Source organism: Salmo trutta, chromosome 10 (assembly GCF_901001165.1).
Source record: "Salmo trutta chromosome 10, fSalTru1.1, whole genome shotgun sequence".
Lineage (NCBI taxonomy): Eukaryota > Metazoa > Chordata > Actinopteri > Salmoniformes > Salmonidae > Salmo > Salmo trutta.
Window position 1 is genome coordinate 33995090 of NC_042966.1, and position 25637 is coordinate 34020726.

At 41.1% G+C, this 25637-nt stretch overlaps 1 protein-coding gene across 1 annotated transcript; it reads right to left on the reverse strand.

Annotated features, from left to right (window-relative positions):
- Positions 1 to 1045: 1045 nt before the first annotated feature.
- Positions 1046 to 17974, reverse strand: hcrtr2 (hypocretin (orexin) receptor 2). Its single transcript, XM_029765366.1, has 7 exons — positions 16942 to 17974; positions 14780 to 14958; positions 9230 to 9473; positions 4046 to 4161; positions 3531 to 3751; positions 2695 to 2816; positions 1046 to 2310 (listed from the first exon to the last, which is right to left on the reverse strand). The coding sequence occupies exons 1-7, from the start codon at positions 17156 to 17158 to the stop codon at positions 2141 to 2143; spliced, it is 1269 nt and encodes a 422-aa protein (XP_029621226.1). The 5' UTR covers positions 17159 to 17974; the 3' UTR covers positions 1046 to 2140.
- Positions 17975 to 25637: the final 7663 nt, after the last annotated feature.

A 25637-nucleotide genomic window follows, 5' to 3' on the forward strand; every position in this document is an offset into this window, starting at 1 on the left:
ATGACTGGTTAATGACTGGGTTAATGACTGGTTAATGACCTGGTTAATGACTGGTGTTAATGACTGGTTAATGACTGGTTAATGACTGGTGTTAATGACTGGTTAATGACTGGTGTTAAATTGACTGGTTAATGACTGGTAATGACTGGTTATGACGTGGTGTTAATGACTGGTGTTAATGACTGTGTTAAATGACTGGTTAATGACTGGTGTTATGACTGGTTATGACTGGTTAATGACTGGTTTAATGACTGGTTATGACTGGTGTTAATGACTGGTTAATGACTGGTTAATGACTGGTGTTAATGACTGGTTAATGACTGGTGTTAATGACTGGTTAATGACTGGGGTTAATGACTGGTGTTAAGGACTGGTTAATGAACTGGTGGTTATGACGGCTTAATGACTGGTGTTAATGACTTGGTTAAATGACTGTGTGTATAATGACTGGTGTATCAGGCACTGGTGTTAATGACTGGTTAATGACTGGTGTTAATGACTGGTGTTAATGACTGGTTAATGACTGGTGTTAATGACTGGTTAATGACTGGTTAATGACTGGTGTTTATGACTGGTTAATGACTGGTTAATGACTGGTGTTAATGACTGGTGTTAATGACTGGTTAATGACTGGTGTTTATGACTGGTTAATGACTGGTTAATGACTGGTGTTAATGACTGGTGTTAATGACTGGTTAATGACTGGTGTTAATGACTGGTGTTAATGACTGGTTAATGACTGGTGTTAATGACTGGTGTTAATGACTGGTTAATGACTGGTGTTAATGACTGGTTAATGACTGGTTAATGACTGGTGTTAATGACTGGTGTTAATGACTGGTGTTAATGACTGGTTAATGACTGGTGTTAATGACTGGTGTTAATGACTGGTTAATGACTGGTTAATGACTGGTGTTAATGACTGGTGTTAATGAAGTAATTGAAATACCCTAAATAGTATTTGAACCCAGGTCTGATGAATACAAGATCAATGTTGATACATAATATGTTGTTTTGCAAGAAGCACAGCAAACAAACAATGATACATGTTTAAAATGTTTACCTTCAAACAGATCAAAAACAACAATCACTTACATGAACAGATACATTTTTAGGGGAAACTGTTTAACATACTTTTTGAAAAAGTACATGAAATAATAAGAAACACCAATAAGAAATCATCACAACAAACACCTGAGAAGAAATCAAAACAAACAAAAGCGATTGTAGAAACTGCTTTTCAAGGGTTCACATCAAATAAGACGTTGTTTTAAAAAAAACTATCAGAATTCAATGTCTTGTAGGGTTATTTACTTCTGACTGCTTGTTGATTGATCCAGCAGTGAATTAGAAACAAAGCCGTCTTTATGATGTAAGGTTGTGAGAATTTAACCTTCCACTGTAGATGTATTCATCCGTGGAGATTTTCGAACTTTGGTTGGATTGTCAATGTGCAATACCGTTATCTGTAAACATATAACCAGATATTACACATAGAATAGGAAGGTAATAACAATAACAATACAAAATAATAAACAACAGCATCAACAACAACAATAATACAAATATTAATAATAACAATAATAACTATTATTATTATGATAAATACTCAGCATAAGACATAAGTAAACATCACCACAAATACACATGTAGTACACTATTGTGGCTAATTAACGAGTAAATTGTTATTTTGTAATCTATCTTCAGATTTAAGAAGCTTTGATAATTAACGTTGATAGGGTTTAATCTTTGCATTGTGATTCATCCTTCAGTCTGTTCTTTCTGGTGAGGTGTACAACACCATGGGGTGCTACTTCCTGCCTCTGGTGGGATGAGAATCAAAGACTGGAGCCGATAAGACGGTTATCCATCTGTAACAGACACGATTCATTCAAATCACTTCTCTTCCCCTGGGTTGAATTTCCAGCAGGGGAGGGATTTGCTTTCACACAGGTTGGTGGATATTGAGTGCTTTCAGTCCATTCAGAGTATGTGGTCTCATTCAAGATGTCTGTTATTAAAAGCTTGACGTTACAATGTGTTCTATTTGTGACCTTTGTATCATGGAGACAGTGAATGCCAGTGTGTCCTGGGTGGCATGGTGCAATTATAAGATCTCCCAGCATGCCCCAGTATAGGATTAAACCACATGGTCAGATATCCGTGAGACATTGTCCATGTTGTTGACTTGAGTGGACAAGGATTTACGTCTGTCAGTGTTTATTCTTGTCCGTATGCCCTCTGTTTGGTTCTGACATCGGCCAAAAGAGCGACAGGAAAATGCTGCTTTGAATTCTGCTCGAAACTTCCCTGTGGAAAAAAGCTAAACTTTGTTAAACACATAACATTTCAGTAATTTAGCAGACGCTCTTATCCAGAGCGACTTACAGGAGCAGTTAGGGTTAAGGGCCTTGCTTTAGGCCACATAGACAGATTTTGTTTTTTGAACCACCAACCTTTCGGTTTACTGGCCCAACACTCTTTACCACTAATCAAACCTCATATGAAAGGGGTATTCTGTTGAAATTCTACCACTTCAGTATTACATTTCTTTACCCTTAAAATTGATTGAACAAGTTACCCCGGCACATCAAATCCCTCTTCCAAAGCTCCACTCTAAGTGTGTTGTGATATACTGTACTGTCCAGCAGATGGGGCAATAAAATCATGAACAAAATATTTTGAGAAACTCACCACTTAAAAAGTTATAGATGATTGGATTTGCAGCACTGTTGGCATATATCAGCCAATGTGAGAATGTGAACCAGGCGTATACAGTCTCTCTGCTGTTTGTGTACTTAAATGTCCCAAACACTCTGTAATGACAAGGTAGCATCAGTGAGACCTCATCAGTAATGACACCAAGTGTGTCGAAACTGTAAATGGAGCTATAGCTTATTAACAGGTGGGGGTATTAAAGAGATAGTTTAGCCTCATTTCTATTTTACCTCATTTTATGAAGAAATAGCAAGTGATATATCGTCGCTGTCTGATGAAAACCTTGTAACTAAATGGTTTGCCAATTTTCATAATTATTTTACATTTATTGAAAGCAGTAACTCCCCTCAATGTACTCTGAACATTTCATGACTCTAGGACCAAGAAAATATATTCAATATAGCTTCTGAAGTTTCAGAATTGTATATTAATGGGAAATTATGGTCATTCTTTCAAATTCCTGAAAAGCTTCTGTTTTGGAGAAAATAGGTTTTCATCAGACCGATATGCACCCTGAGAGACAGACTTCACAAATATGTTTGCTTACCGCATTGATATAGATCAGAACATATGTGATCTAGGTATGCTAAATTAATGCTTACAGATTACTAAATTCTCAGTATGTGATCACCTTTTTCTGTAAACACAATGTTTACCAGGGACTACTGTGAATGACAACCGTTATTTGAGTCAAATGACTCATTTCCAAATCGAAACTTCTGACTCATTGAAACATCTCTATGTTGAATTCTAGAGTGTAATGGCTATTGATCCTGAAGACAGAGAGACAGAGCAGCCAAAGAGGCTGTTACCTTTTCATGATGTTGAGTACGCTGATGGGCAGGTAGCAGAGGGCAAAGACAAAGAGGACCACCATCAGCATGCGGGCTGTCTTCCTGCGGGCCCGGACCTGTTTGATCTCAGCAGACACTGTGCTGGTCCGGACCCTGGCTGACTCCCCAGGGCCTGGAGGATAAGTGGAACCCTGGAGGGACGTCCGCTTCCTCTGTAGCACAGATGACGTCCCAGGAATCTGTTTACAGAACCCACAACCCACAGCCGATCACACAGTGGTCTTTGAACAGCTTTTGCTTGACAAGCTCATTAAAACTCAAAAACATTCAAAAAGCGCAATGGAATGGATCTGAACGCTGGAGTGCATAATCTGAGAGTGCATTGTCAAATAATTGCAAGGATAATGGACACTGATAAATTGGTGACTGCATGATCTTGAAATAAATGTGGAGAATCAACAAACAGCCAGATTGCTAAGAAACAGTGCAAATGCTGTCTGTTATTGTTCACAAACATGAATTTACATAGATACCTGTTGACACCACAGTTTATGGCATATCTGGATGTATGCCAGAACCATCAGACAGAGGGGAGCGAAGTATGTGACGATGAAGAAACAGGTGTGATACACCTTGGGGTAGACATCAGCTGTTGAGAGAATGAAATGTGACTTAACTAAATGATTGTGACATAGATGTAAATTAGAGGCACTACCCTTATAGAAAAACCTCATGATATCACATGTGGAAAATCACATGATTTTACATGAAATGTTACATGTTACATCATGTGAAAAAATGTTTTTGTAACCCTTCACATTGTTTCACAGGTTTTCACATGTTGCTTTACATGTTGTCACATGTTATCACATTAACTTCACATAAGATCACAGATCACATGAAAACATGTGTTTTTGGAATACTTCACTTGATCACATGTGAGATTATGTACTTTTTTCATAAGGGTACTGTAGGAATTGTGGTGGTAATTGGTCAAATCCAAAGGGGAAACAAACATGTCTACATTTATATACATATTTATCAGTAACATGCATGAACTTGTAGTTACTGTGCAGGAATTTAAATTGAGTGGCAAGACAGAACTCTCAAAAAGATACATTTTTTTAAAGGGAATCATCAGATTGTGCTGAATATGGTTCCTATTACAGAAAGGTTCAGCAGAACAAATAAAACATTCTACACTTTAAGAAATGACAATTGAATAAGTAGGAAAGTTTCCATTGACCCAGGTTTATTCAACAAAATCTATGTCACAAAAGAAAACATTGCGACATGTGTAATGTAAAAGGCAGTTATAGGAGAAATGTTCTAAACATCTACTACATTTATATCTATTCAACAGGGGCGGATTTTTCTTTTGTCAAACTTTCTTTATTGTGACAAACGATTATGGAAAAGGTATTTTTCAAATAAATAATGATTGCCAAATATTTTTGAAGGTATGTTGGGCATGTGATGTCATTACATTACTATAAAGCTCCACTCCACATTTCAGCCTAACTCTAAATGCCTAGTGCTTGCTAAATCAATTTTTTAAACTATAATAATTATGTTTTTTTGCAGGACAAGACTTGTCCAGTCTATCAAGAATGAATTAATTGCTTAACTTTGCTTTTCTGGTTGGCTGGATGCAAGTTTCAAGATCCAATTATTTCAGGTCTACAGGACTGCAAGTTTCACCATAACACGGTTGGGCAATACACTGGCACATGAGAATTATTAGAATATTGCAAATATTACTAAATTCTTGCATTCTACCCATGTTAACTTTTGCGGATTACCTAAGTCATTAAACAGATAGGTGGGAGTGGGCATACCAATTTACTAATGCACTCTGCCCTACATGGAAAGAGTTTGACATCCCTGCTTTAGACAAATTGCTGAGCAAAAATTGCATCCTGGCAATGTAACTGTCCCCATACAACTTAAATGATAACTTTTGCATTTCAGAGATGTGAGTCATGAGTAATACCGCGTTCACGTCTTAGTCAGAACTAAAAAAACTTGGAAATGTCCGACTTGCTAACAGGGTTGCGGTTATATACGTGATGTGTTCAACAAGTTAGAAAGTCTAACATTTCCGAGTTCTGAATAGCATACGAACGTGGCATAAGTCTGAGATGCAGGTACTGTACATATACTACATGTGGACACCTGCTCGTTGAACATCTCATTTCAATATCATGGGCGGTAATACGGAGTTGGTCCCCCCTTTCAGATATAACAGCCTCCACTCTTCTGGGAAGACTTTCCACTAGATGTTGGATCATTGCTGTGGGAACTTGCTTCCATTCAGCCCTTGCTTTGTGCATGGGGGTATTATCATGCTGAAAAAAGAAAGTGCCTTCTCCAAACTGTTGCCACAAAGTTCGAAGCACAGAATTGTCTAGAATGTCGTTGTATGCTGTAGCGTTAACATTTCCCTTCACTGGAACTAAGGGGCCTACCCCAAAACATTATTCCTCCTCCACCAAACATTACAGTTGGCACTATGCATTCAGGCAGGTAGTGTTCTCCTGGCATCTGCCAAACCGAGATTCATCCATCAGACTGCCAGATGGTGAAGCATGATTAATCACTTCAGAGAATGCGTTTCCACTGCTCCAGAGTTCAATGGCGGTGAGCTTTACACCACTCCAGCCGACACTTGGCATTGCACATGGCGATCTTAGGATTGTGTGTGGCTGCTCAGCCATGGAAACCCATTTCATGAAGCTCCTGGCGAACAGTTATTGTGCTGACTTTGCTTCCAGAGGCAGTTTGGAACTCGGTAGGGAGTGTTGCACGGACGATTTTTACACGCTACGCGCTTTAGCATTCGGCAGTCCCATTCTGTGAGTTTGTGTGGCCTACCACTTTGCGGCTGAGCCGTTGTTGCTCCTAGATGTTTTCACTTCACAATAACAACCCTTCAATTGACCAGGGCAGCTCTAGCAGGGGAGAAATTTGACAAACTGACTCGTTGGAAAGGTGGCATCCTATGACTGTGCCACGTTGAAAGTCACTGAGCTCTTCAGTAAGGCCATTCTACTGCCAATGTGTGTCTATGGAGATTGCATGGCTGCATGCTCGATTTTATACACCTTTCATCAATGGATGTGGCTGAAATAGCCAAATCCACTAATACTTTTTGCCATGTAGGATCTTAATTTGAGCCAGTTTGCTACAGCACGAAAATAATCCTGCAGCCACAGGAAATGTAAACTATTATATGGATTTTATACAATGGCATTGTTGAATACTCGTTTCTGATTGGCTTGAAGGGCATTCTAGAGCATACATTATTTCCCTGTAAAGTACGGAATATCCGCATGGTAGAATTTAATGGCAACATTATTGACATCGGTGAATTTCATTTTCATAACAGCAAGCTAGATGGTTTGGTGAGCTAAACTAGCAAGTCTGTTTGTTTGGTTACCAAGGCAACTACTGTAGCTAAACTACTCTAGTAAACTTGCTAGCTACTTCAGCGGATGTTGAACACATTTCTTACGGCAAATGAAAACATTTCTAGTGGAAAATGTGTTAAATTATAGCCATGGTATACTGTAAAAGGACAATCAACCGGGGCTCTATGCGTTCTCTGGAAAAGAATGCCTTCCACGTCGTCCATTATTTTCCATAGAACGCATATGCCCCTCGCTGATTATCCCTTACATAATGTATGGACATTTTTAAACTTCAAATACACTACAAGTTTTAAATGCCCTGCATCAAATTAAGATCCTACAGCAAATGAAGATCCTACGTCTGTAGATATCAACCTTTAAAGTTGAGAGTTTGCATGAGAACACATTCCTGCAAAGGTTTTCCACCCAAAAACGAATTTGAGAGATGGAGAACTTTGATCTCACTCATTTAATCGATAGTCTTGACACGTTCATTTATTTTCTATCTAAACAATTGTGCTGCCAATAGTTGTATGGTTTTCTGTGTGAGAGTATTTGTCTGTAGCAATCAAGAGGCACCCAAGCCTCATTTATCGGATAACCTGCAAAGTATTTTTCAACTGTCTGACCCTGAATCATTCAGTCGAACAGATAAATGGGAGGCTGGTGAGGGGAGGACAGTTCATAATAATGAATGGAAAGGAAAACCAGGTCTTTGATGTGTTCGATATTTTTTACATTTATTCCATTCCAGCCATTACTATGAGCCTGTCCTCCCCATTTAAAGTGCTACCATCCACCAATGCCTTAAACATACAGTCTGGTTAGATAGTAGTTTTTCCTATCAAAGGAAAACAGTGACTTGTTGTCAATATTGTGTCAACATGGATGTTCCATTTGTATTACTCATCAAGTAGAATTCAAAAGGTACACGCCCATGTAGAAAACATGTAGGAGGCTGGGAGAGAACACTCAACCATGTAGAAAGAACTTGCAAGAGGCCCAAATAGAAAACAGATTGTTGCTATGTAATTACATGCTTGACAGTAGATGACGGTACAGTATGAAGCTGAAACCTATGCTTTTTGTTTGCACCTTAGATTTCCACCTTTTTGTGTTCACTATCAAGTATGTAATTAGACACCAATAGTATTTTCTCTGCCTCCTGCACATTTTTTCTGTATGAGTACCTTTTGAATTCTACTTAGTTATGCCCACACTTAGTATATGATTAGAATACTATACAGCAGCGGATTAATGACATTTGGATACTGGTCTCACACAGCTTCAGAATCCCTTCAAGGAAAACTCCACGATCTTTTGGTATTTGTTTCATTGGTCCATTATTGATTTATTCCCAAAATGTTTTTCATGTCATCAATCAAGTTTTCAAGATACAGTATATAACTTTCAAAATTCAGAAATACAGCTGGTATGATGCATTTTGCATCATATGATGCTGCGCTTTTCTGTATTTTGAAAGTTATATATCTTGAAAACTTGATTGCTGACATGAAAAACATTTTGGGACTATATGAACATTGGATTAATGAAACAAATACCAATAGATAGTCTTTCGGTGGAATTTTCCTTTAAGAGTGATGTCAACACAGCAGACACTACAGTATATAACATTACAGATGTTTTTTTCTAATGATCCTATGAAATATTGATTCCATCAGAAAAAAACAAGCATTTGTGTAGCTGGTGTAGTGTAACACAAATTATAAACCAGGTGGTTCGAGCCCAGAATGCTGATTGGCTGAAAGCCGTGGTATATCAGACCTTATACCACAGGTATGACAAAAAAAATATTATCATTGTTCTACTTACATTGGTAACCAGTTTATAATAGCAATAAGGCACCTCAGGGGTTTGTGGTATAAGGCCAATATACCACGGCTAAGGGCTGTGTCCAGGCACTCCGCGTTGAGTCGTACGAAAGAACAGCCCTTAGCCGTGGTATATTGTCCATATACCACACCCCCTCGGGACTTATTGCTTAATTATTCCCCATCTGTCAACAGCTCCGGGAGGTTTAGTCACAAGAACTGAAATATGCCTGTCGTCTTTGGTCTAGACCTTGGTTCAAACAGTGACTGTTTACTAGAGGCTGTCTGGAATGCTAAATGGGCAGGCTTAATACTTTTGGGACTACTCCAGTGGAGTACTCAATTGTTTCAGGCATTCTCAATCAAGCTCAATCCAGCAGAGTTAGAGTATTAGAAATTGGTCTGGTCTGGGGTTACAGTGCCTTGGCGAGTTCCTGTGGCATTGAGAGGAGGGATTTTGTGGATGCCCGCCTACCTCCCCAGCGCTCTTCACACACAGTGAAAAGGCTGGTTTTGTTGGTGAGCTCAGGGAGCAGGCTGCTGCACTCCATCACGATGGCCTGGGGGATCATGATGACACAGGAAACCCCCCAGATGAGGAGGATACTCTTGCGGGCGCGCCTGGCCGTGCTTTTGAACATCAGCGGGTGGCAGATTGCGTACCAGCGGTCAAGAGCAATGCAGCTTAGAGTCAATACTGACACAGATACGGAGATTGTCTGGGAGATTGAAAAAGAGGATGTGCAGTTAATTAAAGTGAAGCAGTACAAAAAGTACTACACTTAACATATACCTGCTGAGAGAAAATCTGTGATTTCCCTTGGGCATACAAAAGAATACTTTCTCTTTATCCTTGTGAAAAAGAGAAGAAGAAAGACTAGTCTTTTTATCTATTTTCTCATTTATAAGACTTCTCAATATGAATATGAAAAAGGATAGCACTTTTTCCCGTGTCACTGCCAGCAGAAAAACATTGATGGACAGGGAAAATTGGCTGATCTAGACGTTGACAGGGGCAACCGTTTTCCCTCAGGACGATTACACCCAACCTCCCCCAAGGCATCAACTATTTATATGGACTAATTAGAATTGATATGATGTGAAGCAGAATGGTAAGGCAACCCTTAGAGACCACACACACCGCACCGGATGTTGATCTGCCATTCGTTCGGCGCAGTATTTTTTTAGGGACCACCAGCTAGTGGACGTCTGACTGCTGACATTTTTGCACGATTCTGTAGAATGTAGAATGTAGAATCGACTTGCACTTGGTTTGAAAATGACGGCCGGCACTCTGTTCAGAGGTGCTAAGTACTCTCAGCCTTTGTTAGAAGCGCAGAGATAATTGACTGTCAGGTATTACAATTATATATTATATATATGTGTAGTATATATGATGAAGTCTGACTAACTACCATAACCAAGATTACAATATAAACATTTATATGATGAATCTGAGTTTACACAATACAAACAAATTCTAGCAAAAATAAATAAAACGGCATTACTGTTGATATGGCGAAATACTGTCACAGTATGGGGGCCCTAGTCTATATTCAACAGGTCTATACTCCCTTAACAGTCAACATTCTCAGCATGTTTTATTTATTTTACTATGCAAGTCAGGTAAGAACAAATTCTTAATAACCGTCACAACCGTTTTTGTTTTTGTGGAGCGAACAGCTAACTTTTGACGTGACGACCGGGCATTCGTGCGGTTGAGTTTGTTTCTACGGTATTGATGCAATAATTTCCATGGTAATTTAGAATGTTCATTCAAATGATGTTAACTGATGTGGCTCATGCAATCAAATGATTTTTTTGTAATGTCAGTTGAGTTGAATCAACAAATCACAGAGGTCGTCACTAGTTATCACAGCCACAAAGTCATAAACCCTGCCTATTTCTTCAATTTATCTTCTTATAATGTAAGTTGCATTTTAGCAGATGCACTTATCCAGAGCAACCTACAGTAGTGAGTGCATACATTTTTGTACTGCTCCCACATGGGAACTAAACCTACAACCCTGAGTATGGAAGCGCAATGCTCTACCAACTGAGCCAGCCACACAAAACCTAACTGTCTCTTTAACCTCACTGTGACCTTATGCCGATCCCTAACCTTAAATTAAGACTAACCCAACGGCCGCCAGTCCACCCATTATGCCATCATTGATTTGCATGGGGACGCCCGTTATATTCATTCTATTACTATGGCAGCACACGCAGACAGGAGCGGAGGAGAGGAGAAAATGTGCATCTTAAAAAATTCAATGTGTTTTGGTTGTTATTTATTTTGCTATTCAAACGGTTATGACGTGACTCCGGTCATTTGGCTGACGAATAACCGTCATCCGAAATTCCATGACCCTCACAGCCCAAAATGTTGATTTTTACTCATCACAGTGATATGAATCTACCAACCATTTTCTGTTATCCTTGTTATCCTCTGTCAGTTTAGAGTGGCGGGATTTATGATTATATTAACCATAACACTTTCAAGAGATCATTTGGGAACTTCATATTAATAAAAAGAAAGACATCACAAATCTAGAAATGATATGGGGCTTGTGTATTCTTTACAGTAGTTTTAGATTGTGTCATATAGCTGGATCTGCAAAACAGACAGCCTGGGCCTTTTACATTTCAGACTAGTTTATCCAGAGCGACTTACAGAAGTAGTAAGTGCATACAGCTTAATCCTTCTTTCATACTGGTCCCCTGTGGGAATCAAACCCACAACCCTGGCACTGTGAGCACTATGCTCTACCAAATGAGTAACAAGGGACTGTTCTTGACAGTACACTACTTTTGATGGTTTAAAACAGCTGACACACTTTGATCTTAGAGTGTTATGTTCTTTTCATATCTGCAGCCATCACACAAATATCAATTAGAGCCTGTAGACAGTAGAGGAGCTGTGAGAATTACAATTGAGGCCATCTGATTGACAATGGGGGACATTTTCAGCTCTCTCATTAACATCCTATAGCCAATGGACACATCAAATTGGCCCTACAGCTGCAACAGCTATTCCAATTTACCTCAGCCATGCTTCACACAGCCATTAGGAGAGGCACGATGTACACACAGTGTTGTAGTAAATATTGGAGTAACTAATGAAATGTCAACGAAGTTTGTGCAGCATTTACAGATGACCTTCCTTGGGAAAGCACTTTTGTCACACTGCAAGTAGGCCAGGGGAGAAAAACAGTTATAATATTCTGCTTCTGCAGCTCATCAGGTAAAGGTTTTATAAATGGTTTTAATTGATCTCTTGATGGCCTCTCCTCTGTTGGTAATTGTAGTTCTCTCAACACTGTCTTTCAGGCAGACATGAATGATAACACAGTAATTCAGTCCAGGACCTTACTGATAGGGCTCCAGGCATTTGTCTGTGGGTTTTGGATACAGTCCAGTGTTAAGGAAACCAAAGATCAGCTAACCTGATAAACCCTTTCTCAATCTCCTGACCACCTATTATATTTGTCAACAGGCAGGATTGCAAAAACGTAAGGGCACTATCCACTATATTTGTCCCCAGCATGAATGCAAAATAATATGAGTCAGAAATGGATTGAGAGGCTGTCTTTAGATCATTTCAATGTTATTTTCTCAACGGTTAGGCAATCAGATGTTTTTTCAAAAGGCAAATTGATAAAGTATGCCCCCATTTAACATGAAAATAAACTGAGACTGAAGAAAGGTCATTTTGTTTAGACTTTAGAGCTATTCATAAAACTTTTAAAAAGGCTAACATTTTAGACAATATTCTCATATCCTTGGACTAGCCAGAATCCAACATTCATTAATTTCTTCACTGTATTCGGAACGGTGCTATGCCAGAATGTGGACAGTCAGAGCCCGGTGCAGTGTATGGGTGGGAAAACATACCTTAGTCCAATGATGGAATATGTCAATGTACTCCTAATTCTCCTGAAATGATGAATGGTGAATTGAGAAGATTGGAAAACTGCTAGTTTTTTTTTTTAAACTGCATGCTAGGCTAGCTAATGCTATAGCAGCCAATTGGATTCCTTGAAAATGCATTGGGGTGAGTAGTTAACAGAAGTGTTGTGGAATCCAATAGGTTGCTTTCATAGCCATGGAAAGTATGGCTATGAAATGTGCCGATTTGGTGAATTGATACATAACTAATTGGTGAAAGTAGATAACTATAGAGAAAATACAAAAATTATATGGTACTACAACATTTAAGTTTACACACTCCCAGGAATGTCATACATGACGGATCATTAGCTTATACACTAACTTTCACACATCTAGATGGCCGGGCGAGGTGGGTGTGGAGCCAGAGACAGCAGGGGTTCAAACTGTAGAACACAGTTCCTACATTTGAATATAAAAATTGATTTTATCAAACAAAACTATGCAACACTTTATCTCTGAGACCCTCAGGTTGACAAATCAGAGCAAGACTACTGAATGTAAGTACATTATTTACCTTCAGAGGTGAATGTATCAAACCAGTTGCCGTGGTAAGTTCTTTGTTGTTGTGCACTCTCTTCAAACAACAGCATAGTATTTTTTCATTGTAAAAGCTACTGTAAATTGGACAATGCAGTTAGATTAACAATAATTTAAGCGTTCTGCCCATATAAGACATGTCTATGTCCTGGAAAGTTTGCTGTTACTTACAAACATCACGCTAATCACATTAGCGCACGTTAGCGCAACTGTCCCGGTGTAGGAACACCTATCCTATCCTATCCTATCACAAGGATCACCATGGGGTCCCTTCAAAGGTGTTTCAAAGAATACTGTTCAGTACCCTGGAGTTCTGTACCAACTATCAAGCTTGAAGTGGCAAACGGTACCAGTACCAGAGCGCCAAGTCTGGGACCAAAAGGCTCCTAGACAGCTTCTACCCCAAGCCATAAGACTGCTGAGCAGTTCACCAGATGGCTACCCTGACTATTTACATTGACCCCTTTTTTTTCTTCAATTTGTATTTTCTTTGCACCGGCATTCTTGCACTGGCTCTATGCACACTCACTTGACTCTACCCACACACTCACACGTACTACACTGACACTCCAACACACACACACACACACACACACACACACACACACACACACACACACACACACACACACACACACACACACACACACACACACACACACACACACACACACACACAAACTTCAACATTTCAACATCATCAAATCACCTATGCTTAGTCTAATACAGTGACAACTAAAAGATACCAAAATCAATTTAGTCCAATCAACTTAAGCTACATATGATGTCACTGTCATGGTTCAGATTTGTGTGTATGTGTGCGTTCCTGCAAGTAGAAAAAACATGTTGACTCACCCTACTTGCAGAGAAACGCCAATGCCATCCTCCTCTCTTTCATGTTGGTGAAATGGTCTATGACTCTCTCATACAGTACACACTTTTATTTTTTGTTGTCCTACAGTACATACGCTCACACACACAAAACACACATGCATATTGACGCCACACACTCACACATTGGCACACATTCACACTCTTCACATACGCTGCTGCTACTCTGTTTATTAATGTTTCCTGATTGCCTAGTCACTTTTACCCCTACCTACCTACATATTACCTCAATAACCTCAACTACCTCGTAACCCTGCACAATGACTCGGTACCAGTACTCCTTGTATATAGTCCCGTTATTGTTATTTTATTGTGTTACTATTTCCTTTTTCTTTTTGCTAATCTTTTCTTACTTTTTAACTATGTGTTGTTGGTAAAGGGCTCGTAACTAAGCTTTTCACGGTAAAGTCTACACCTTTTGCAGTTCTGTGTAACTCAATTAGTAGAGCATTGTGCTTGCAACGCCAGGGTTGTGGGTTTGATTCCTGCAGTGGACCAGTACAAAAATGTATGCAGTCATCTGGATAAGAGCATCTTTTAACATGTAAATGTATTTAGCACATGTGACAAATGAAATATTATTTGATTTTAATATAAAGTGAAAGTTGGGAAATGTGAAAATAAAAACCTTGAGACATCCTCTTACCTGTAAGTAAGGCAGTATTTTACAAAGAGTGTTTCCAAAGAACCATGTTTCTGTAATGTCTACCACAAGACTTGCCGGGAGACAGGTGATGGTGACCAGGACATCAGCAAAGGAGAGATTCACAATGAAACAGTTGGTCACTGTGCGCATGTGATGGTTTTTCCACACTGCAAAACAAACTGACAACAAGACACAACCAAGGACTGCTGCTGTTAGGAATACAGGGACACATCAATGACTTTAATTGGTTTAAATCAAATGCAATACAACACACAGCAAACACCTGAATAACTGAACCTGAATAACAACTATCAATTGCATAATCAATATGAATGTATTGCAAATTAACCTGTTGTCCTGTTATGTCACTTAAATATCCTTTGGTGATTATGAAAAGGTCAGGCAAACAACAACGTATAATAGTGACTAATTGAATCTACAATAAGCCTACATCTGTAACAAGACTGTCATAAACAAATTTCTTATTTACTCCAAAATAATGTGGAAGGTAAAAATAAGGGATATGAATACAGTAAACATAGCCTACTCTCAGTATCCATAGGGTATGACATCAAGACAGGTTTAAAAAAAAGGAGAGTTAAACATATTGAACAGGTTTCTCGTCTTCAAAGGTTCCCCAGCCTGCAGTGAACCATTCCATTCTCCAACGCTGCTCTTCAAAAAGCACAGAACGCTCCTCCTGCCTTAAATACACAATGTACCCTCACTACAGTCACATGTATTATAATTGGCAAATAAACCAGTCTCATTCACAAACAGCTCATGAGAATTGAGTAAAATCGTGCTCTAAATTTTGGGTAAAGCATCTTCGCTGATGGCTGTTGAACACTGCCTTTCAGTCCACAGCAAAATGTCTTGCCCTATTTTTTATTTAACTAGGCAAGTTAGATAAGAACAAATTCTTAACTACAATGACAGCCTACACCGGCCAAACCCAGACAACACTGGGCCAATTGTGCACCACCCTATGGGACTCCCAATCACATGTGATAGAGCCTGGATTCGAACCAGGGACTGCACTGAGAAGCAGTGCCTTAGACCGCTGCGCCAATCGTGAGCCCGATCAACACAAGCGAGCAGCACTGCCATAGTAACAAGAGAAACTGCACGCTGAGAAAATGAGACGGATTGTAGGCTACTTGAAAACATTGTCAAATTATGCCAGTATTGTCAGCACCGAAAACATTATTTAGAATCAATTAAGACATTTAATTAAGACCATTAACAATAATTTAATTAGCATTTACTTTCATAATAGCAGTTATTAAGGGCTAGATTAAATTGTATTCAAATATGCCATGTTTAAGCAGTATCTTAAGTGCCTTGATAAGATACTGCCCGAGAATCGTATTCTGAAAACTGGAAGCATCTACTTGTAAAGGGACCATGTTAATGCAGTAGACTTGATTTATTCCACAGGCATCTTATTCTGAACTAGAAGCATTGGCCTAATAAGGATGCTCCAAAAATATTTTATTGACAATTTCTAATATGCCCTCAACTATATTTGTCAGGTATTATTAACAGCTAAAACGACCGTTTAAAGAGAATGCTTGGTACAACACTTTGATTCCGGTTTATCACTTTACAGGTCGCATGGCTTATCATTTTCCCTGTCGAGTGTCGCATGCACATCCAAATCCGACAGATGCCCATGCATGTCCGCGCTCGGGATAATGTCTTTAAATCCGACAGATGCCCATGCATGTCCGCGCTCGGGATAATGTCTTTAAATCCGACAGATGCCCATGCATGTCCGCGCTCGGGATAATGTCTTTAAATCCGACAGATGCCCATGCATGTCCGCGCTCGGGATAATGTCTTTAAATCCGACAGATGCCCATGCATGTCCGCGCTCGGGATAATGTCTTTATTTTGCGCTTCCCAAATACATTCGATTGTCAATAACCTCTTGTCTAGACGGTAGTCTACTGATACTGAATTAGTGAACACCAAATTAATATAAGAATAGTATTAATAATAATATATGTAATACACAGCCTACATTCGACTCACCAGTAGTGCCCAGATAACTTTGCGGACTTGATCTAATGCCATGCACTTTAAAATGAGGATGACATTTTAGAAACGACACTGGCTCAATTAATCCAACCTGCGCCGAAACCTTTACCAAAACTTACCTAGTGTGTTTCCAATGAGAGAAACAAAAAAAACAAGTATGTATCCTACAATAAGAACCCATTCATATTGCTTGGGATGCAAATATTCCCTCCAGATATACTTCAGAAGTTCATCATCGTCATCGATGCTAGAGTATGGGTGTAATTCCGTGGTGCAAGGCTCTTGCGAAGGGGGTGAACATTCTCCACAATCCGAATTCACTGTGATCCCCGACATCTTTCAATAGTTGAAAGGGATTACGGTCTTTTTTTTGTGTCCATTCAGCGCGCCTGGAACGAGCAACAGACTACCGGGTTTAACGTCTGCTAATAGAATGGCTATGCACCAGATCTGAATCGCTTTGGCATCGTCAACGTGACCATCTCTCCAAGGCAGGGATCATGCAAGGCAAGGAGCATGCAAGCAAGAAACCAATCAGAAAATTCCTTGTTGACAAAAAAGAGTGGGGAGGGTTAATTCCACAAATATCAGAAGCCCTGTCATAAAACACAAATGATTGCATGAGGAATTGAGGAGACAAGATTTGATGACTTCATTAAAAAACATTATTTTTAATAGAACGATGTGATATACAAATGTGTAACAATCAACTGAAAAAGGTCTCAGCGGAGGGTCCTGATCGTTTCCTTATTGAAGCAAAGTAAGACCAGAGTTGAAGTCAGATCTTTGTCTTAGGAAAAAGTTGGAAAAAGTCACCAGGAAGCAGAAGTGGACAATTAACCACTCTGACAGGAGAGGGATGTCTATCACATTTGTTTATAAACCAATATAAATATAGTGCAGGGGTAGGCCACCCCGTTCCCGAAGTGCCACAGATAATGGAGGATTTTGTCCCAACTCGGCACCACACCAGACCAACTGAGCTAATTGATCAGTTCAGTGATCAACATTCTAAATTCAACACACCTTGTCTCCAGGTTGGTTAAAACAAAAACATGAATTCAGGAGTAGGGTTGCCTAGCCTTGGTCAAGTGGTTCGCTACACATAGAAATCACTGGTACGCAACAGCATATTGACGGCATTGTCTGACAGCATGTTGTTTCCAGGTTGGGGTTTTTCCATTATATTGAAAGATAATTGGCCAGGACCGATTTTGGGAAACCCTGACCTAGCTGTTCATTAATCCCAAAAACTGTCTACAGCGGTTGATTGGGGTCACATACCCCAGCGGTTTGACATTGGTTTGGCACCTATCATTAAACTTGCCCATAGTCTCATGCACTCCTCTATGGTTACTGGCGGTGAGGGACTGGCACTCCCTCTTAAAAGCCTTTGAGCACTTACATTTGATGCTGAGGTGCTCCAAAGGAAGAGCATCCTGTGCTGAAAACTGTATCTTCCTGTTTTCATACAGACAAGTATAGTTTGTGTGTGAGTTCAACCAGGTATCACAGATTATTGTGAAATAGACACGACTGCATTATGAAGAAAGAAAGAAAAATTATACACAAGAAAAGTGTACTTTTTCTTGTGCCTGTCACAAATTTCGAATAAGTAATTAATGTTTATTTCACAATAAGCTGTGATAGTTTTGGTGAGTTCTGGTGGGCCTTCGCGCTTCAGCAAACAAAAGAAAAGGAGCGGTGCTTGACAACAATGACAACTACAAAAGGAAGTTTCAGTAGAAACTTTGCTTAGCTGCCTGAAAGTAATATTATTAATGGTAGTGGAAGAAGTTTACACAGTGAAATAGTTAGGCCTATATCTTTCAGATATCTTTCTGTCACGGGTACTTAGGGCAGGAGGAAGGAGTAGAGTCAAATGCAGGAGATATCGTCCAGTAGCTCGAAGTTTATTCACACCCAAACACTAGGTGATCAAAAGGCACTGGGAGTGCACAATACCCAAAAGGGAAACAGGTAATCCACAAAGGGAAAATCACGCACGGGGCGCAGCCCGGCAAGAAAATAAATCCTCCAATATAAAAACGATAGAGAAGACACGGCCACAGCGTAAACCCGCTGACAAACAAACAATCCCGCACAACACACAACCCCAAAGGAACAAACTAAATACCCCCCCAATAATGACAGAAATGACAACAGGTGCGGACCTAGACAGACAAAACACAATGAACACAGAAACACAAATCAGCGGCAGCTAGTAGACCGGCGACGACGACGACGACTGCCGAGCGCCGCCCGGCCGAGGAGGGGCACCATTTTCTGTGGATACTGTGACACTTTCAGTAAAACCAATACCTTTAAATGCTTACAGTTTAAAATGTATAGCCTTTGCCTCCTTTGATTTGCTGAGGGAAACCTATAATCTTCCCAGAAATAACTTTTGCAGATACAGAACAACTCAAATTTTATTGGTCACATACACATGGTTAGCAGATGTCATTGCGAGAGTAGCGAAATGCTTGTGCTTCTAGTTCCGACAGTGCAGTAATATCTAACAAGTAACCAAAAAATTCCACAACAACTACCTAATACACACAAATCTAAGAAAAGGGATGGAATAAGAATATATACATATAAAATATATGGATGAGCGATGACCGAGCGGCATAGGCAAGATGCAAAAGATGGTATAAAAATACAGTATATACATATGGGATGAGTAATGCAAGATATGTAAACATTATTAAAGTGGCATTATTAAAGTGACTAGTGATCTAGGCCCACCTGGAAGAGAGACAGAGTGACGCAGTAGAGAATTAGGGGAGATGCCGCGGACAGAGATGGTCGCCTCGCTTTGAGTTCTTAGGAAACGATGCAGTATTTAGTTTTTTCTGTCTTATTTCTTACATTGTTACCCCATGAAATCGTAAGTTTTATTACATACAGCCGGGAAGAACGATTGGTTATAAGAGCACTGTCAACTTACCAACATTACGACCAGGAATACGACTTTCCTGAAACAGATCCTCTGTTCGGACCACCACCCAGGACAATGGATCTAATTCCAGTAGTCGACCCAAAACAAGGGCGCCACAGAAGGGGCAGACGAATTGGCCTCCTGGTCAGGCTCCGTAGACGTGCACATCGCCCACCGCTCCCGAGTATACTACCAGCCAATGTCCAGTCTCTTGCCAACAAGGTAGACAAAATTCGAGCAAGAGTTGCCTTCCAGAGAGGCATCAGAGATTGTAACATTCACTGTTTCACGGAAACATGGCTCTCTCGGGATATGGTGTCGGAATCGGTTCAGCCACCGGCAATCTCCATGCATCATGCCAACAGAGATAAACACCTCTCTGGGAAGAGGAAGGGCGGGGGTGTTTGCTTCATGATGAACGACTCATGGTGTAATCATAACAACATACAGCTACTCAAGTCCTTCTGCTCACCTGACCTAGAATTCCTTCAAATCAAATGCCCGGCCATTTTACCTACCAAGAGAATTCTAGTCAGTTATAGTCACAGCTGTGTACATTCCCCCTCAAGCAGACATCAAGATGGCCATCAAGGAACTTCACTGGACTATATGCAAACTGGAAACCATATATCCTGAGGCTGCATTTATTGTAGCTGGGGATTTTAACAAAGCAAATTTGAGAACAAGGCTAGCTAAATTCTACCAGCATATTGATTGTGTTACGTGCATGGGCAATATCCTCGACCACTGCTACTCTAACTTACGCAATGCATACGAAGCCCTCCCCCGCCCTCCCTTCGGCAAATCCGTCCACGACGCCATCTTGCTAACTACCGTCTTATAGGCAGAAACTCAAACAGGGTGTACCAGTGACGACCAATCGGAAGCCACGCTTCAAGATTGTCTTGATCACGTGGACTGGAATATGTTCCGATTGTACCCACTGTGACTATTAAACTACCACTGTGACTATTAATACCTACCCTAACCAGAAACCGTGGATGGATGACGGCATTCGTGTAAAACTGAAAGCGCGATCCACAGCATTTAACCATGGAAAGAGGTCTGGGAATATGACTGAATATAAACAGTGTAGTTATTCCCTCAGCAAGGCAATCAAACAAATGAAATGCCAGTACAGGGACAAGGTGGAGTCGCAATTCAACGGCTCAGACACGAGACGTATGTGGCAGGGTCTACAGGAAATCACGGACTACAAAAAGAAAACCAGCCACGTCACAGACACCGACGTCACGCTTCCAGACAAACTAAACACCTTCTTTGCCCGCTTTGAGGAAAATACAGTGCCACCATTGTGACCCGCTAACAAGGACTGCACACGCCCCTCTCCTTCTCCGTGGCTGGCGTGAGTAAAACATTTTAACGTGTTAACCCTCGTAAGGTTGTTGGCCCAGACGGCATCCCTGGCCGTGTCCTCAGAGCATGCGCAGATCAGCTGGCTGGTGGGTTTACGGACATATTCAATCGCTCCCTATCCCAGTCTGTTTTCCCCACATGCTTCAAGATGGCTACCATTGTTCCTGTACTCAAGAAGGCACAGATAACTGAAGTCAATGACTACCACCCCGTAGCACTCACTTCTGTCATCATGAAGTGCTTTGAGAGACTAGTCAAGGATCATATCTCCTCCAACTTACCGGCCACCTTAGACCCACTTCAGCATACCGCCCCAACAGGTCCACAGAAGATGCAATCGTCATCACACTTCACACTGCCCTATCCCATCTGGACAAAAGAAATACCTATGTAAGAATGCTTTTCATTGACTACAGCTCAGTATTCAACACCATAGTACCCTCCAAGCTCATCATCAAGATGGAGGCCCTGGGTCTCAACCTCGCCCTGTGCAATTGGGTCCTGGACTTTCAGATGGGCCACCTCCAGGTGGTGAAGGTAGGAAACAACATCTCCACCTCGCTGACCCTCAACACTAGGGCCCACAAGGATGCGTGCTCAGCCCCCTCCTGTACTCGCTGTTCACCCACGATTGTGTGGCAATGCACGCCTCCAACTCAATCATCAAGTTTGCAGACGACACAACAGTAGTGGGCTTCACACCGCTACCATCCAGAAGGCGAGGTCAGTACAGGTGCATCAAAGCTGGGACCGAGAGACTGAATAACAGCTTCTATCTCAAGGCCATCAGACTGCTAAACAGCAATCACTAACTCAGAGAGGCTGCTGCCTACGTTGAGACCTAATCACCAATACTACTCCCTTCACAGAACAGCGCAGACTGTCTCCTACCAGAATAGAAAAAGAAGTGGGAGTCCCCGGTGCACAACTGAGCAAGAGGACAAGTGCATTAGAGTGTCTAGTTTGAGAAACAGACACCTCACAAGTCCTCAACTGGCAGCTTCATTAAATAGTACCTGCAAAACACCAGTCTCAACGTCAACAGTGAAGAGGCGACTCCGGGATGTAGGCCTTCTAGGCAGATTTGCAAAGAAAAAGCCATATCTCAGACTGGCCAATAAAAATAAAAGATTAAGACGGGCAAAAGAACACAGACACTGGACAGAAGAACTCTGCCTAGAAGGCCAGCATTCCGGAGTCGCCTCTTCGCTGTTGACATTGAGACTGGTGTTTTGCGGGTACAATTTAATGAAGCTGCCATTTGAGAACTTGTGAGGCGTCTGTTTCTCAAACTAGACACTCTAATGTACTTGTCCTCTTGCTCAGTTGTGCACCGGGGCTTCCCACTCCTCTTTCTGTTCTGGTTAGAGCCAGTTTGCGCTGTTCTGTGAAGGGAGTAGTACACAGCGTTGTACAAGATCTTCAGTTTCTTGGCAATTTCTTTCATGGAATAGCCTTAATTTCTCAGAACAAGAATAGACTGATGAGTTTCAGAAGAAAGTTCTTTGTTTCTGGCCATTTTGAGCCTGTAATCGAACCCACAACTGCTGATGCTTCAGATTCTCAACTAGTCTAAAGAAGGCCAGTTGTATTGCTTCTTTAATCAAAACAACAGTTTTCAGCTGTGCTAATGTAGCAGTGTGATGTTGTTCCCCTAGATTATGCACCAAGTTGCACACAAGGACCAGTTCAAATAGGCCAGGTCAGAAGGGGATGTTAATAATTTAATAATAATAATATGAATAATTCAGTGTGTTTTTTTTGTGTGTGAAAACACTTTTTCATATTTATATTGTAAATACACTTGATTGTTAAAGTTTTGTATATTTTGGTTTGGTCCATCGTGGGGTATCTGTGTTACTGTACCCTCCTATTGTTCTCTCTTGCCTGACCTTTAGCTAGCGAGGTATGTTGTCCTTGGCACCGATATTTTTCAATATAAAACCGTGGTAATGTTACACAATGTGCTGTTATGCAACCATACGTTTTGTTACAATATGTACAATATAAATATTTATGTTAACAAGTTTTACCGAGCTCGTAAGCTAGTGTACCTACTGTAATTTGTGGGTACTTGGGACAGTGTTTGAGTGAGTTTCCTTGTGCTCGCGCAGGTGCCTGAGAGCTGTGATTGCGCCAAGGGCTAAAATATTGTGCATTGTCTCTTCGTGCGCAGGTATGTCTTTTATTTTGTCCGAATTATGTTGTATATAATTTTACTTGTATTGTATTGTGTGCTGTGGAGCACTGAATGTGTGCACGCAACACCTGTTATTTCCTTTTGGTCGCTCTCTTGCCTGACCTTCAGCTAGCGAGATGCCTGAGAGCTGTGACTGCGCCAAGGGCTAACATATTGTGTGTTGTCTCTTCGTGCAGGACAAAGAAAAATCCAACAAGCAGACCTTCAGTTGTCGCAGTGTCCTCATTAAATTACACAATGCAGAACGAACTACGCTATAAACTGGTGCCGCGACCTGCCGTCTATCGGAGCTGTGCATGTGGAGGAGGTGCGCGACCTGCCGTCTATCGGAGCTGTGCATGTGGAGGAGGTGCGCGATCTGCGCATGCGCTCTTGTTGATGGTTTGCTATAAGTGAATATATACTGTAAATAGTGAAGGTGAATGTAGCATATTCACTAGATAAGGGTATTTGTGTTTATTTGTATGTTTTGGAGGAATTTGTTTATTGCATTTTTTGGGTATTTAAATGCAGTAAATTTCGTTGTATTTTAGTGCTCTGTTGAGCCATGGAAGACTCTCAAGTCCATAAAATGAGCTATGCTGGGGATTTTAGTGTGGGTAGAGGGAGGGATGCCCTTGCATTTACACCATTTGTACAGTCAGCTCCTGGGAGTAGAATGTTTCCTAGTCCTTTAAAAGCACTGGGAGGGGTAGGCTGTTTACTCCACCTGAGCAGGGTATCCCACCTCTATCTTTTGATGTACCATCATCCCCAGTCCTCAGTAATAATGGAACACCTCTGAGTCAGTTTAGTGACCTTATTAAGCATATAGATTCTCCTATCTCTAAACCAATCAGAGCAAGTTTACTGCAGTCTGGGGCTTCAAGTCTTTCTCCTGCCCATCCCCCTCACCAACCCCAGCAGTTTCCCCTGTCTGATCAATGTGGTTCAACTTTTATTGATGCGTCCAAGCTGAATCTGGTTGTGAAGTCAGATGTTAGTGCTCCACCTTTCTTTAGGGGCGATGGCTCAGATAAGTACTCTGTCCTGGAGTGGGAGGAGTTAATGGGAGTCTACTTAGAGAAGAGGGGTTACACTGGGTCTGAGAATGTTGGGGAGGTGATGTCTAGGCTCATGGGGAGGGCACGGGATGTGACCAAAGTCTGGATGCGTAACAGCCCTGTTGTCACAGATGTTAAGGCGGTGTTCAGTGTTCTCAAGCAACACTTTGGGGATACTGTCTGCTCAGGTATGCCATTAGCTGATTTCTATTCAATCAAACCATATGCTAATGAGGGTCCACTAGATTTCTGGATTAGGCTTAACAAAGCTGCAGAGGCAGCTGAACAGTACCTTGTAAGAAAGGGTAGGACCTTGCCCAATTAGTGCTCAGAGTTGGCAGACATGTTTGTACGCAACTGTCCTGATAAACAGTTGGCCCAATTGTTCAAAGCAAACCACTTCATGACTGGACAGCCAGTGAGGTACAGGATCGTTTGGATGAACTGTTAAGGGAGCGTAAAGCATGTAGAACACAACTTTCACAGCAGGTGGCTGCCGTCTTTGACTCCCCCCAGGAGGAAGTGGATCCTGTGAGCAGGCCTAATGTGTCATCTTTTTCTCGATGTGGCCGTGAACCAGAACAGGCCCCACCTTTATCTAAGAGTGGGATATTAGAGAAAGTGTTGAGTATGTTAGAGAAGGCACTTGTCAGTAATAATCAGTCTGTGAACAGAGGGCCCCATAAACAGTTCCCCAAACGTCAGCGTGAGTGTGCTGTCTGTGGAAGCACTAATCACAGGACCAAAGCTCACTGTCAGATGCACCAGCTGTGTTTCAAGTGCTTCTCTCCAGGCCACATGAGCTTTGACTGTAGTGAGGCTGGGCAACAACAGAGCCCTGGATGTGGACAGACCGGCAGGTATCAGGAAAACTAGAAAACCTCCATTCTGAGGAGGGCAATGTGGGGCAGTCTAATTTTTCCTCCAGTGATGATGATATCCAATCTGTTTATTCTTATTTTTGTCTGTACCCAAGAACAACACAGTCATTTTTCAGAACACAATGAGAATTACTCAGAATGACCGTTTGTTTTACACCTCCGTGCTAGTACAGGATAACGTTGAGCTGAAGGGGATGTTAGATAGTGGGTCCATGGCTACTACTCTGCGCGCAGATATTGTACCTCGGTTGAGGGAGGCAGGAGTGGTAGAGGGGAACTTTCTAGCTCCTTCAGACATCATCCTGGTGGGTTGTGGTGGGACGCAATCTAGCCCAGTGGGCATGTGTGACTTAAACATTCAGCTTTATGG